At 35.1% G+C, this 16,567-nt stretch overlaps 1 protein-coding gene across 1 annotated transcript in view; it reads right to left on the bottom strand.

The window, feature by feature from the left end:
- LOC123309042 overlaps positions 1 to 16,567 on the bottom strand; it is an 86,306-nt gene that overhangs the window by 31,436 nt on the left and 38,303 nt on the right. Inside the window, exon 4 of the mRNA XM_044891887.1 lies at positions 6,059 to 6,280. Coding sequence (XP_044747822.1) covers positions 6,059 to 6,280 — 222 coding nt within the window. The remainder of the gene's footprint in view (positions 1 to 6,058; positions 6,281 to 16,567) is intronic.

Genomic DNA, 16,567 nt, shown 5'->3' with positions numbered 1-16,567 from the left:
TTCCATTAATTTCACTTCCTTTAGCCCTACTTAAAATTAAGATGATAGAAGCGTTAAGCTCAAAGGGCATTCAAATTTGATTATGAAACTGGACGCTAGCTTGTAACTAAAAACCATTCCGAAACAGACTAAAAAGAAATGATGCTGAAAAACGTTCATTTAATTTTTTTTTATACAGGGTGAGTCTTTGATTTGCACAAATATTTCAACAGTAGATTGTTGAGGTCCGATGAAACACTTTTTTCCTGAACATTTTTTTCCGATTCGGCCCTGATTAAAATATATAGCCATTTTTATTTTCATATTGAGTTGTGCCACTCCTGAAAAAAAAACTTCCTTTTTCTTCAGAATAACTACCTAAATCTGTCACAATATACATCTGTGGATCTTTTAAACAGAGCGAAAGTACCCAATGTTTCAAATTTCACACATAGTTTTTAATCTTTGAACAAGTTACACGAATACGGCGCATTTTACGAGAAAATATGAAGAATTCTTTTGTTTTACAAAACGTTCAAATATTCATTAGATAGCGTCCAACTTAGTGTCAAGAGTTGGGTTCTTTGAATTTCTGGTATTTTTATGGTACTTAATGGTCATAAGGAGAAAACTGGAAGACTTCGCTGATATCCTGTGTTCGAAAAAGATTCATTGAATAAATGAAGACCTATATTCCGAAATTAATTTCATTCGATGAAACCTATTGTGAGATAGGACAAAAAATAATAGCCTGCATCTTTTAAACAGAGCCGATTCGGAAAAAATGGTAAGGGAAAAAAGTGTTTCTTTTGACCTCAAGAATCCACTGTTAAAATATTCGTACGAGTCAAAGACCCACCCTGTATATTATCAAAATATGATGAAACTATTTATTAAAGGTTACCCTGAATCACAAGTTACAGGAAATGCACTGAAATACACAATTATCATACGTATTCTGGTCAGATAATGCAGCTATCGTTGCAGAAGAGGATGTTTGAGAATGTTGTGATTGTAGTACGTCTTTGCCGTGCATTTTATTTAACTCTTTCTTCATGGTGATCTTCTTCCATTTGAATAGATGGCGTTATTGATTATGGCCCGTGATTTTTATAAGTTTCTGCTAGCCCACCCCCTTTTTTGCGAGATCTTTTCTGTTTTCTTCTCCTTTTAAGTTCGGAATAAAGCACATATGGCCTTCTCCAAAATGTCGAGCTAATTCAAAATCAAAACAAAAAATAATTTTTTTTGTAAATCATCCAAGGGGGTGTTTTCGTCACAACCACCAACCATATTTTGGAATTTATCGTGATTTAGATAAACTGCACTTTATTTTCTCTTCTGTGGAACTGTTTGTAGTTGTCTTTTCTTGGCGTTATTCGTATCTCTGGCTGCTTTGAACTCAATAAGAACAGTAACAGGTTGAAATTTATATTGCATTCAGTGAAATATTTTCCCATCAATATTTAGCGGTTACTTTTCAAGTCGTTGCAACAGTATATTATTTATAATCATCGCCATTTTGTTTATACGCATATTGTTGCCAGAACATTGTGATTTTTCATCCAAAATATACTATTTCTCAGCACAGAAGCTCATAAATTGACTCACACGTATTTTCTATTCTGTTTTGTGTTATTTGGTTCGTTTTCCAACACTTTCTTCACGAGCTTGCAATAAAGCACGATCAAAACGAGATAACTTCAATAGATTATATCTTTGGTATTACTTGTAAAATAATAAATTGTAAAAAAGCTTCAAAAACTATATCCGAATAAGTGTTTACTAAGTAATGAAATTAGAAACCACTCTTTCTATTTATTTTTTAACATTTGTTCGGGTAAATTCTCCATATTTTCTTCTAAGTGGTGGGGAATAAAATTTTCTCTATACAAAGTCGACTACCGTATACGTGATCAATTAATATACTAAGCTTCTATTTGAAGGGCAATAAGGGCATCCAACATATATTTCAGAAGCATAACAGCAACATACCTATCCAATGTTTATATTAGTAACTAGAGGACGTTATGAAGCACCTTACTCTATATTTATGATTTTTTCTGGGAAATTGCGAACGCAATGCTGTCACTCGTATCTGCTGACATGGTGCCAAATAGCATTACATTGACATTGACCGTTACAAACAGCCAAACTGATATCTTTTGTCGTTTCGAACATATTGGCATATTATCAATTTTAGTCGCCACACTCCACGAATCACACTGTATGTGGATATGGTGAGAAAATAGAAAAGAAAAAATCTAGAAACCAAAAGGCATTTGGGGAGTTCAGGACTTGGTTATCAATTTGAACAAGCGAGCAAGTTTTTTTTTTCAGATATGATTAAACGTAACTCAGAACCGTACCGAGCGTTTGCCCTTCTTGAAGCTCCCCACCCGAGGCGTTTTCGATCCGGATCGTAAAAAAAGACGCCGAGCGACGTCTGCTCGAGATTTCGCGCTCGCTAATCGCCGCCGAACGCGGAAAAATTGCTACTCGAATAAATGTGGAAACTATCCGGAGTTATCTCCTCTATTTTTCCAGATAAAACCGGCGAATTCGATCCCGAAAGTGCTCCGCGGAACCGACTACGCCGTATCTCCGAGCCATTTCTGTCGTTCACGGTTATTTTCGATGACGTCTTCATTTCGGGTGGAAAAGATGCGAAGATGCAACTCAATCTCGGTAACACCCACCGTTCGAAAGAATCGGGGTAACCTATTTGCCTTCCCGTCAACTGGCAAGGGTATATGCTGGGTCATTCTTTCTCTTCCTCACCCAGAACGTACCGGACAACTTACCAAGACATTTTCATGAAATTCATTAAAGTGACATGTGAAACAGAACAACCAATACTAATGAATTCATAAGCATATCCTAAGTTTTTTGTATAACAATTGAGACTCAAGTAACGAGGGCCCGACTCAGATGGAGCGGCCACATTCTGAGGATGCAAGGCATAAGACTCCCCAAAATAACTCTGTATGGCAGAGGGAGCCCGGAAACCAGGAGGCCAGTATAAGAAGATTGTTTAATTTCTTTCTCGTTTTTTCAATTTTCTACTGATTAACCACTGGTATACCTATGGGAGATGATTCCCCAACATAAGGGTCCTGTAGCGTTCCTCGAACAACTGATGAACAGAAGAATCATCACTTGGAAGACTGGACCTGGTCGAAAGACCCTCCCAGTCAAAAGCAAAATTTGGCTATTATTAATTTACTTCTGAAGGCATTTCTAACGACTAGGGTGATCCTCCTCCAAGATCAGCAGAAGGTTTTTGACTCAGAGATGATATTACTCCCAGTGCTATTGAAGGACAAGTTATGTACCTATAATTATTTATTTTTTTCTTCATTCATCATCAAGTCTTCGAATAAGTTTTGGTGAAAGCTTTGTTATTCACTTTTTTTCTCGTTTTCTGCTCTGTTTCTTTGTTTCAGATATTATTTCGAAATGGAAAGAGGATGAAGAAATTTTTATATCAATGGAAAAGAAGCCCTTCAATATGAAAAGCTTATTCTGTAAACAATCACTGCACTACTCACGGGGAGACAGGGTTTTTTTACTGAGGTTTTTCCCTAAGCTCTTGTATCATACTCCAAATTGTATGGTACCACGTTACACTAACCTTTGCTAAAACTCATACATATGCTATATTGTTTGATAACCAAAAATATATTGCTTAAAATGGATACACTACATCAATCCCTAAAATCAGTGGAGGTTTTTGGTGCACAGTTATAATGGAGACTTGAGAAGAATACAGTGGCGGCCAGATCTGGTTGGTGACTATCCATGCCCGGAGTGTGGAAGGATCTGTAGGTCTGTTCTTATTCATTCCCGGTAACGGGATACAGCAATGAATGAATGAATGAATGAATTTATTTATTTGAACCGGGGTCGTTGTGGCTTGATTGGCCTTTCTCATTTCCTGCAACGCCACTATGCCCTGGTACCTATAGTAGTATGCTGTATTTGTGTTCCAAACATGGTCCTTTTCGTTTTAGATATCTACTCAATAAAAATTCATCATAGAGCTTTTAGGGCACTCTGTTTGTTCATCAGATACGACCTCATTTTTCTGAAAGCAGTGGGAACTTTCGATCGAGTTACTTAAACATATTCTTTGTGGGGCGATGTTCAAGAAAGCGAGCAATTATTGTTTGATGGATATTGAGAGCTTCTCAGAACTTTATTGCTTTTTCAGTTAATTTCTTATTCTTTCCGGTCCTTCGAGCTATGATATTTATTATAATGCAATCATCGGGGATATAAGGTTTTGAATGGTTCATAACAAACTGCACCAGCTGCCATTAAATTTCAGGGAATTGATATAAGAAGCTTTCAATTTAATTTTTTGAAGGTTGCTCAATGTTATTTTCTTCAACGGGGAACAAAACAGTACAAATTGGCGTCTTGGAACTTTACTTTTCATCTTCTTTCCACAAATAGTTTATGAAATAACATTCAATCCATTTACATTCTATTCGGAACAGAATAACGGTTATTCCCACTGATCGGTCAAAATTGAGATGAATTATTAATTTTTGTGGGATGTCTACTGATATCTGAAGATGTCGGTTGAAATGATATCTATCCCACTAATCCATTAATTAATATTCAGTTTCAGAATTTCAATAGATATTTTACTATCCATCCATGGAAATTATTCGAAGTTATAACTTGAACTATGACTGCTATTTTTCGACTTGATCCTACTTGTATTTTTTTTTTAAATATTGCAAAGAATAGTATATTTGTTAGGCAAGCACCTATATAATCAAATCCGTTTATATTCCTACACGCTTTCATGAATTATCACATGTTTATGACTAAGCCAACAAACACATTATTATGTAACAATTGTTATTCAAATTATTTAATGCCAAATAATCAAAATAAGACATCCACAACTGATAACTGCAAGACCATCATCAAAATTAACTCCAATAATAACTGTGCCAAAATACCAAAAGAAAACAGAATATGTTAACTTGAACTCTCAAAGAAGATAACAGAGTAACGATATAAATATAGAAAAGCAAATGAATGGGAATGCAGACAGGCAATGAATAAATCATAATCTTCGAGAAAATAATCTCACAAAATTTTATATTTGATATGCACTAGTTTCCTGTGTCTCATCCACTTATTTCTATAAGAACTATAATGAAGTTAAGTATCTAAATTATATGTAAACCTTGGGTATAAAGAAGATACCACTTTCAACCCGGAGCATTTAAGCTCGAAAATAACGAGAAAGAAGCTGAGTTGTAAGAAAAGTCCATGTTTCCGTTATATAAATTTAGTAGAAAAAACAATTCAAGTTGGAGGTGGATATTGATCAAGTATCAATACAGATGAGCTGACTAAAATTTGAAAAAATATTTACAGGGTGAGTCTTTCACTAGTACAAATATTCAACAGTAGATTCCTGTGGTCAAAAGAAACACTTTTTCCTTTACCATTTTTTTAGAATCGGCTCGGTTTAAAAGATACAGGTAGTTGGACGCTATATATAATGAATATTTGGACGTTTTGTAAAATAAAAGTATTCTTCATATTTTCTCGTATAATGCGCCGTTTTTGAGTAATTTGATGTTCAAAAGTAAAAAATTTCTGTGATATTCGGAAAATTGGGTACTTTTGCTGAATGCAACTCTGTTTAAAAGATCCACAGCACAGATTGTCATAGATTAAGCTTGTTATTCTCAAGGGAATCTGATTTCTATAGGGTTTGCACAGCTCATTATGAAAACTCAAAATGGCTATATCTTTTTATCAGGGCCGGAACGGAAAAAATGGTAAGGGAAAAAAATATTTCTTTTGACCTCAATAATCTACTGTTAAAATATTTGTACGAGTCATAGACACGCCCTGTGTTCCTACCTTTCTACTTTAAACACCTCAGGGATTAAATTTACTTTTAATATCCGGGGTATCGACAAACTACTGTTCAACTCCAGTATCTATCTCTCATCTGAACAAATTTGTTGAAGTAACTTAGGTCCTCCACCCCCTAGCCGAACTTCTCCAACGATCGATAGTGAATAATAGACATTATTCGACTCACCTGTTGCATCTTTTCGAAATCCAAATAGGGCCTTTGTACATGAGGGTGCCTAGAATGTCTCGATCGCTTCCTGGGTGACAGGTCGTAATGTAAAAGTTTAGCTGGGGGACTCATGGAACGCGTTTTGTGCAAGGGCGTTCTCCTACCTGGTTTAACCGCCTCCAGGGGCGGCGACGTTCTGAACTGGACTGGGGTTGACATACTGGCTAAAAGGTGGTGGACCTGAAAATAATTCACACATGATAAGAGGAGTTGAATGAAAAAATATATAATTCGACTTGAGGATGCGAAAGATCCCTCAGAAGTTTTCAAAATGGAACGATAGCATTTCTAAGAAGTGGTGCATGCAAGGATATATTGAAGAATTCTTAGCCTACCATAGAACCAAACAAAATTTCAATGTCAAAATATATTATTACTCAACATATTCTCCTCTTGAATATAATTATTACAGCGAACCTGCAACGTCACTAGACCTTTCCAAAAAAAAATGTTTTTTCTTGCTCTGCAAACCAGACCTCCACAGCTTATATTACCTCCTCGTTGGAAGAAAATGTGCGACTTTTTAACCTTTTTTCCATTGAGGAAAGAGATGATAGTGGGATGGAGTCAAATCTGGTGAATAAGGGAGATAATTCAAATCCTAAATCACGAATATTTTGCATGGCAACATGAGATTTGTATGCAGGGGCGTTGTCCTGCAAAAACAAAACACCTTTGGATAGCTTTCGACGTCTTTTCTCTTCAATTTTTTCCCGTGGAGTGGTCAGTAATGTCGAATAGTAATCTCCGGTTATTGTTCTACCCTTATCCAAAAAATCAATCATGATTGCTCCATGGCAATCGCAAAAAACTGAAGCAAGGACTTTTCCAGCAGATTTTTGAACACGAAACTTCTTGGGTCTTGAAGAACCAGAGTGTCGCCATTCCATCGATTGTTGCTTTTTTTCTGGATCGTAAAAATGTACCCAAGTCTCATCCATAGTAACAATCCGGTTTAAGAAGTCTACATCTTTTTCAGATGGAGCACAGATCGAACGCTATGCTTCTACCCTTGCACGCTTTTGGTCAACATTTAAATATTTGGGTATCCATTTTGCAGCAATTCTTCTCATGTCCAAATTGATATGAACTATATGATGAACGCATTCGTAAGAAATACTCAGTGCTTCAGATATCCGTTTTAGCCCAATTCGACGGTTTAATAAAATCATGTCATGAACTGCATCGATATTTTCGGTGACTGACATAGAAACTGGCCTTAATGATCGGTCTTCATCTTCATCTTCAATGAAAAATTCACCTCTTTTGAAGCTTGCAGTCCAATTTTTCACGGTCGCATACGAAGGACATTGATCACCAAGGGTATTGAGCATATCTTCGTAAATCTGCTTACCTCGCTTAACCCTTTCAAATACAGGTACTTGATGATGGCTCGATACTCCAATTTTTCGATTTTCACAATTTCGGTGGACATCTTCCTTTTAATTTATTGCGTAACTCTGGTTCACTTTTTTGACCTCAAATTTCACACTGACACTTCTAATGAGCTATTGTCCGTTGCTATGGTAAAGCAATTTTTTTGCATGTTTTCGAATGAGCAATCAACTGCTTCATTTACGTTACATCTTTAGTGAACACCCTGAATATTGTAAACGAAAATAATCAACAGGGTGGTTTATGGCTTCCTTAATATCTATTACAAGAACTTCTCTTATATTTCAGAAATGATCCAGATTATATAAAAGTGTTTTACAGTAAGATAAGAGTCCCCAACTGAAAGCATCCTTGTGAGAAAGAATTTTCCTGGCCTGGAAGAACCGTTCAAACGCTTCAATTGGCGTAAGCAGACATTAACGAAGGATCTCTGATAGGTTTCACAGAAATTAAGGAGAATCGACTCATAAATAATACATGCAACAATAAAACCCTAATGAGAGTTTCAATAACTACTAGAACTCATGCGATAAAACTTATTAAACTGACTGTCCAACTGAAATACAGCATACGATTGATTTTTCCAAAACATGTCGAGTCAATCGATTTCTCTTTTCATGAGTTGGTAGTAGCGAAACCTACTCATTTCAGAGTTCCTTTCAATCTAAGTATACTCGTTTTTACACTTTGAATGGAAATATAAAAATTGAGTATCTGTAGAAATCTGTCCAATATTTCATTGAGCATTCAAACATTTGCACTACATCCTCAGTATTATGGTATTGTGGTTTTTGCTTATGGAATAATGTAACCTTTGTATTAATCAAAAGCAACATGACCGACATGCCTTATAGCTAGGAGGTGGTGAAACCACATTTGCTGCCTTATGAACCCACTTTTCCAATAAGATTATAGAGGACCACATGTAGCTAGAATGACCTTGGATCATTTTGAGGACGGTTTCTTGCCTTAGCCCCCTAGATGTCCCGATCTTTCACCCATGGAACACATCTAGGACATTATGGGAATAAGATAACTCGGTTTCCCCATTCTCCACACCATCAGCACTTCGAAATATGGTGCAAATTGCCTTGGATGAGATCCCTCAAAAGGAACGCAACCATTTTCATAGCCCGACTTGTTTCTAGGTGCATAACTCATCATGGAGATCCAAGAAATCATTAATTTCTCCTTCCTCCTACGGTTGGATTTTTCTAAAATTATGATCACTAACCTAACCCTAAGACACGTGTGGTAAAAAATTAATTAATTTTGGATGTTCTGTTATCCATACCTCTCAGTTTATCTATTTCTGCATCCATGCTAACTTTGCATGTATACTTTATAGAAATTGCACTTTGAAAAAGCTGATTGGAATATATCTCATGGTAATTGGGAAACGTTGTTAAGATCATGCACCATTAAAACGGTTTGAAAGCGTTAAATGAAAACCAGTAGCTTCATCTTCTTGGTCGATTGGATGTTTTATAAATTCGATCAAACTCCTGTTCCTGTATCCAGTTCTTCGCATTAGGTATAATAGCACCCAGTTCACTCGCACGAAGTGAGAATAAGTTATTTAAATGTTTTCCACAATAATAATCCATACAACTAATGGACTATTCAACAAAGGTTTCAGAGGTCGAAAATCTAGTTTTCGAAATAAAAATGACCTCACCCAGCGATACATCTCCGATAAAGCGCATATTTACATAACGATGATATCACTTTACCTCCCATTTTCCATTTCGTGTTAAATGTTTCACTTTAAATGCAGGAAATTTGAATTCTCCCCATTCTGATTATTATATAGTCCGCACTCTGCACTTTTCGAACGTGTGTGTGTCAGTCTGTTTGACATTTTCGCATTTTATTTCTGTCAGATATGGGGAAATGAGAAAGCGGCATGGAGATGAAGAAAGGAAACGGTATTTTTCACCTTTCAGTAGGGTCATGTTATTCTGAATGCTTTCGTTCATGCCGAGCGGGCTTTTTGAAGGGATGAGCTCTTTATGCATCTCAGAAAAGTAGGAGACGTAGGTGAAAGAAAACCAATGTGAATATTTATATTTTGATTCAATATTTCCATTTCTCCCCGTTGATAAAAAAATAATAATGATGAAAAGAATAAATAACGTATTAAAAAAAGGTTTCGTTAAATATAAAGCAAAATATTACACTATTCTAGATGTGAATATTTTTTTTATTGAGTTATTTCACAATTCGAGAAATGAAAATTGGCAGGTTGAAGATGGGAGTTGGTACTAGAATATGAAGCCATGAGATAAAAAAAGGATGCATTTGTATCTGAAAAAATTATATCAAAAGAATACAAAGAGCTTTTTATTTTGACTAACGAATATTTCGTCACCGAAATGATGAAAACCTACCAAGCTTTAGATGATAGATGAAATCAAATGGCCTGTGCACATAGTTCGTTCAATCAAAATTAGAAGAAAACGAAAGAGCATTTCAGTGAATTAACACTTGATTTTGAATCTAATTCATTGAGAATTAAGTAATAAATAACTTGGGACAAGTTACAGGACCTGCAAGGGGGGTACTTGCAGATTTCTTTGTTTCTTACCATTTATGAGTGAAGGGACTAACTTATAAGATTGTGTAGCGTCTTTTCGGTTAGTTTAATAATTAATTCCTGTTGAGTTTGCAGTGACCAGAGTGTTTGAATTGACAGGAAAAATTAACGAATGCAGGAGAGTAAAAGGGCGTTTTTTATGGCCCTTATACTTTCTAGTGTCCTGTACATGTGTTTCATTTTGTGCATGCGTAATTTTTTTTCTGGATAAGTGGGATATTAGATATGTCATGAAACAAGGTTGTTTACAAATCAAACGGCAACACGGATCTCATTTATTTATTTTGTTGTTTCATAGGGTGACTTAGGACAATGCCGAATAGATACAAGCAGCGCATTGGCAGCAGGAAATATGCCGATTTTCCGCAGAATATTATTATTTACGTTATTTCCACAAAGAAATCACCAAAGAATGAAAGAAATCCAAGTTTCCTTGTTTTGTTTAGTTTTTTTTACATTTGAGTTGCAATATATTTACATTCGCCTTAATAGGGGTTTATCATTTAATTTCCTTACCGAATTTCAACTATATAATCACAAATTCTCAAAACTATACACCGTACCAAGTCTCCTATTTCATTTGAGAGTTGCGAAATCAATAGATTTTAGCTTGTGTGACAAGCCTACCAAATCGGTGGGTGACTTGGGACAAGTTTATTTTTTCAAAATTTATATCCGAATTCTGAAGAATGGTATATATCCTAATCATTAGTCGGAGTCATTAAGCATATTTGAACCTCTTCTTCAGTTAAAAATAGACCACCGTTTTGAAAATATGACAAGTTGAATTCAACAATCGTCCCAAGTCTTTACTTTTTCAATGTCTCTAAACTCATTAGCAGATTTACATCATTTCCATATTTTTTCGACCTCTAGAAGCAGGTCCTAAAATATATTGGCTCTGGTTCTTATCCCTTGAATTTTGAAAAAAAAACATAATCAAGACGAAAATTTATTATTCAGTGTTGGTTTCATCATTGTTCGATAAACCTAACTTATAAAAGGAACTGGCGAAAAATCCAGTTTCGTAAATAATCACCATATAGAATGACCTAAGTTCTCAAAAATTCAAACTTCTCTTGAACTTGTTGGCATCTATTTCAATAACAATCCCAGCTGGCATAAACAGCCAACATCTGTAGTCTATCCATTGCCAAATTGTTAAGTTTGCCCATTCGAAAGACTCATTTATTTATCATTAAGAATGCCTCGTTCTCAACACTGTACAATGTTGCTATTATCCAGGCATCCTTTGTAACACATGCGAAAAAGGAATAATAATTAATTTCGAAACGCATAACTTTTGGCCAAACCAATCTTCTTAATGAAACAAGGAAAATGTGTATAACTCGATGAATTCCTAGATGAAGGAATCGTGTTTCTGAAAAATGATTTGTTTCATATTAATCAAAGTTTTCAACTGAGGTCGTTATTAAAGATTAAAATTCTTCTGGAAACTGATGCCATTAATCAATATTCTTGCTCACGGAATAAAAATTTGCTTCAGTGTTCTGGGCTAAATTCAATTCACTGCTGACTACTAGATAAATCTCTGCAACAGATGATTATGACAATCATGAAACTTGGCGAAATCAGGGTTTTTTTCTATTTCATCGCCCATAAAATCACGATTATGCGTAAAGTACCATAATGAAACATGTTAACTTTCACTTTCATGCATGAGTGCGTTAGTTCTTGAACCACTTCAACAGCTAGTAACATTTTTGTACTGCAGAAACTATTCCTTGAAATAAGGATATACAGGGTGATTCATTAGGAAATGCGTTTATAAACAGTGTAGATAGAGGACATGGGGGTGCTTCTAAATAACCACTGTTAGAATATTTGTACGAGTCAAAGACTCACCTGTGGTATTAGTATTATTAAACCATTCGTAGAAAAATGATAAATTTCAATGAACAAACATATTATCTTGCTTGGTTATTGAAATACATTCCACAATTCAATCTTACTTCTTCATTCATAAGATATTGTCGTTAAGAGAAAATCAATATGTACTTACATCATAGGAAATAAACTCATTGTATATCGAGAAACCGACTTTTCCCAGTAATTCATAGTTACATGTTGATACATTTACAACACTGGTTAATAATTCTTCTGGACATTACGAAGTAAATGGAATACTTGTTCACTTTGCCTCGAGGGCAAATTTACATTTAGCACAATTATTAACTAGCAGTTCTATTTGAATGCTTCGATCATTATAGGTACTCGAAACTTTTATTTTCTCTAAAAGGATTTGTTTTTGGGACATTAAAATATAAAACATGAAAGGTTTTCCGATTCATCGATTGATGATAGGAAATTCCACCCACAACAAACTATTGGAAAGTGCTGTGAGAAACATGTCCACTTCCTATTTGAAACGTTACTCTGTCAAAGTAATAAGCAGCATGAGTGAACGTGTACTCTCATAGTCCACAGCTTTACGATTCCAGTTTTCACAAGTTTATAATATATATTACAGTTTGGTAAGACCTGCATATCGCTTAGCAACTTCACGTTATTTGTTTTTATAGGCCGGTAAAAGAGGAAAACTTGAAGAATTGTGCCAGGAGTTGCAGCATGTGATAAACGTCTGAAAATTGGTGAACTTTTCGTGAGTAAACGTGTCTCCAGAAGCTCACTTGAGATTCTTCATCGTTTTTTTCAAAGCAGAGTAGCAGTATTTGAGAGAAAATTTGTTGCCATTACAAAAATAAAACTTGTGCTAATAGAGAGAAAATCCACCATTACTATGGTTAGGAGTGTAGTTTTTGTATGGCAGAACTGATTCGTTAGTAATTTTAAGAACCACGATCTCTCAGACATAAAATAATGAAGTTATCAATGGAGTACTCCCTGAAATCTTGTATTATCGTTACATTCTTAACATAATTTCTGTGAAATCTCATTCTTTTGAACTGAAAAAGTGTATATATACATATTTGAATTAAGTTCTTCTGAAGAAAAACTTGTACCTCAGCTTTTCACGAGTGGTTTGATTATAGCTCACTCTAGCTAGAACAGAATAAGGAATAGTTTCATAACAACAAATTTTACAGTATTTGGACAAGAATTGAGGTGAAATAGAATCTAAGTTTCAGTTCACAAAAAGTGCCCTAAGTTGACTACTGTCTTATAAACTATATGAATTGTTCTCTTTCGATAAATAATTCCTACCTTTTTTCTGAATGAAAAAATAGTTCCAAAAGGTCATTGAGAGAGCAAGTGTCTCATGCAAAACTCTAAACACGAAAACTGTTTTTATGTTTATACATCTCGAAATTTATACAGGAAAATTCGCGAAATATTTCAGAGAAAAAGGTGAATTTAAATGAACATAATGGCTTCAATAAACAACCGAGTTGAAAATGATCGTATAAAAACTTTACTTCCCGTTTCAAGCTCAAAAATAAGCATTTGTTTTATAGAACGGATTATGTTCAACGTTTATGGCGGCACATGAAAAGGTTTTGTTTTGTTTGTACGTCGCCATTATGTTATATTTAATACGTGAATCATTATAAAACTCTCCGAATTTTGTTTCGTTGTGAAAAATACATATGATTTTTCCTGCGATAGGAATTATCCTTTTGAAACATTTATTTGTTGGAAAATGGTATGAATCAAACTATTCTCTCTGAAAAATACCACCAACAATAATATGCAGAAAATAAATCATGGAATGAAACATACAAAAATTAAAGTACCTATACCTACCTATGGCATTTCATATTTAGTTAATGTTCTGACAAATATTGAAAAACGTTCGTTATTGTTGAAAAACTTAGTTATATTTACGATACGAGTCGAATATTCATAAATTGATTTCTTTCGGGAAAAAGTATACAGCAACTCACTCAGGACATAATACCTGGAGTTCTGGAAATGATGACCAAACTTTGTGCAGCATTCGCTCAAACGATGAGCTCCAAGCTTTGTCCTAATACAAGTAAATTGCCAGAATCCTCCATTACCTCGAAGTTGAACTCGATTCATGATTCTTGAGGATTTATATCCAGGTTTTAGCAAACTTGATTAATAAAGCCTCCATTTTTAATTGCTCGTTCTACGAAATACTTGTAGTATCTTCCAAAGATTCACCGTGAAAAAAGCTCTTCAACTCGGGTAAATCTCGGTTTCCGAGAAGGAATTTGCTCATTATTGACTGAAATTTCTGGATGCTGTGTAAATTTTCCCGTTTCGAGAAAAATGACAATATAAGAGTGGAAGCGAACTGAAAATCTGTGTGAATAAAATGCCTTCAAAAGTAAGACACCCTTTGAATTAGGTTTTTGTCACAGACAAAATATGTACTCTCATCTAAACCCTGTCGTTATACGAGTTCAAACTTGGCCAGAATTACTTGAAATAGGGTTGATAAATTTGTCATTATTTACTGTAGCACAATTGGGTGGTTTTTAGCTGAAGAAAGAATTTTTTCATGGAAAATTTTATGCTGCACGAAATATTCAAAAAAATTTTCATTATCATTTGATAGCAATAAATAACACTGCCTGAACCTGATTCACTTTCTACACCGTACGAGTACTGCATGGGGCTAAAATTCTCAATAAGGAATTCTCCTCAATTTGGGTTATCACTGCATATGCAAGTTTGAACTGAATAATTATGAGTTTCATTCATGATTTTTTCAAATTCACCGCGGAAACTATTCAAAATCATCCTTCAAATATGGGGTTTTAAAATTTAAATCACTTTGTGCGGAGTTTACGATTTGGCAACAGCGCATACAAGACAATGAAAAGAACAATGTCCGATCAGCTTGTTTATAAAATAACAGCGCCTACTTACTGGCGAGCTTCAACTGCAACCGGCCATAAAAATCCCATAAAATTTTACGACCTTCCTCGTTCGCCGCAGACTTCATAGACAGCCATCTTTGTCTATCTCATCAAGATAATGTATTTGTTGTCCTTTATTATCAAGGCATATTTCAGTCGATGTTGCCAACTTGTGCATTCCACATGAAACGCTTTAAATTCTAAATACCCATTTTTATTTTTCATTTTCAAGTGCTTAAAATATTTTTTTTTTTGGGAAACGGTTGAAATGGTTATGTGACGTTTCGAAGATATTTCATGAAAAATACATAATTTTCGTCAGAAGGAGTATTCCCTATTGAATACACGAAGGACTGGACAACATGTCCAGCACAAAGAATTACACACAAACACTGAAGAAAATTATGAACCAGGCTCTGAAGCTGGCGCTTCATTGACTAAAATCGAGAATTATCCTGAATGTTGCATTTTCCACTGCCATCCGGCTAACCTGATACGGACGAATGCAGTTATCTTGCCGAATTTTCCAGCGGCATTGACGTGTACATCAAATTCGTGTCACCGGATGGTGTCTGCATCAGCGTTGAGCGAAATTCCGTTGGGTGCACCCTTCATTGGTCAAAATAAGCTTGATTATACAGTGTGATATTGTCTATTAATGAACGTTCATTGTGCAGTTCCCGTCCAATATCGATCCGGTCAGTCAGCTTTAGGGAGGGGGTGAAAGGGTAGCCAGTGACGTTGTAAGAGGGGCTCCAGGACCAGGATTAACTCATGATTGCAATGAAGGTTATTTACAAAATGAGAGTTTCACCACACCTACACAAGTGGTTGGCTATCACAGTAGCTTCGTCTAGTAGGTGGAGGTAATGGATACTTGGTTAGACTATAGACTATATTATATTATAATTATAATTATTATAATATTATTATATTATATATGTTCCATTCTGGTGTTACAGTAACGTAGCGAACAATGTTTTTGGAATGGAAATTTCACGGAAATATAACTTTGCAATTCGATTTGAAGTAACGTTGCTAAAACACGAAATCTAAACGTTGATGTTAATACTAAAATATAATTTTATTTCTTTTTTCTTTTCACCCCTCTTGACCTTGTGATCGTGCACATTAGCCAACATTATCTCTTATCGAACTTAATAGGTTATTATTATTCAATATACCTACTACTTTGCACGACAAGGAAACGTTTCATAATAATGGCTACAAAAGCAGGTTCTTGGATAGTTTCGTCTTCATTCGATATTGTAATGTTTCATACTTTCAATTGAATATAGGTACGTTGAGGAAACACTATAGGATCACGTTTCATATTCGTGTCTACAGTAGCAAGTTGTTGAATGATTTCGTTTGCAACGTTGATGTAATGTTTTTTATTTCCTATTGAATATATGTTGAGGAAGTACGTTAAAGACACGTTACATATTGGTGACTACAGTAACGAGTTGTTGAAAGATATCGTATTCAACATTAATTTAATGTTTCTCACTTCCGATTGAATATACGGTGAGGGTGCACTGAAATAACAACGTTTCATGTTAGTGGTTTCAGTAACGATCTGAATCCTAAACGTTGATTATACAGGCTGACAAAAACTTGCAGGGCCAATTATGTCGCGACAAGTATGATTCCAGAGAAAATGCC

The sequence above is a fragment of the Coccinella septempunctata genome, chromosome 3 (assembly GCF_907165205.1).
Source record: "Coccinella septempunctata chromosome 3, icCocSept1.1, whole genome shotgun sequence".
Lineage (NCBI taxonomy): Eukaryota > Metazoa > Arthropoda > Insecta > Coleoptera > Coccinellidae > Coccinella > Coccinella septempunctata.
Note: the sequence above shows the minus strand (reverse complement) of the source record. Positions and strands in the feature narration are given on the sequence as shown.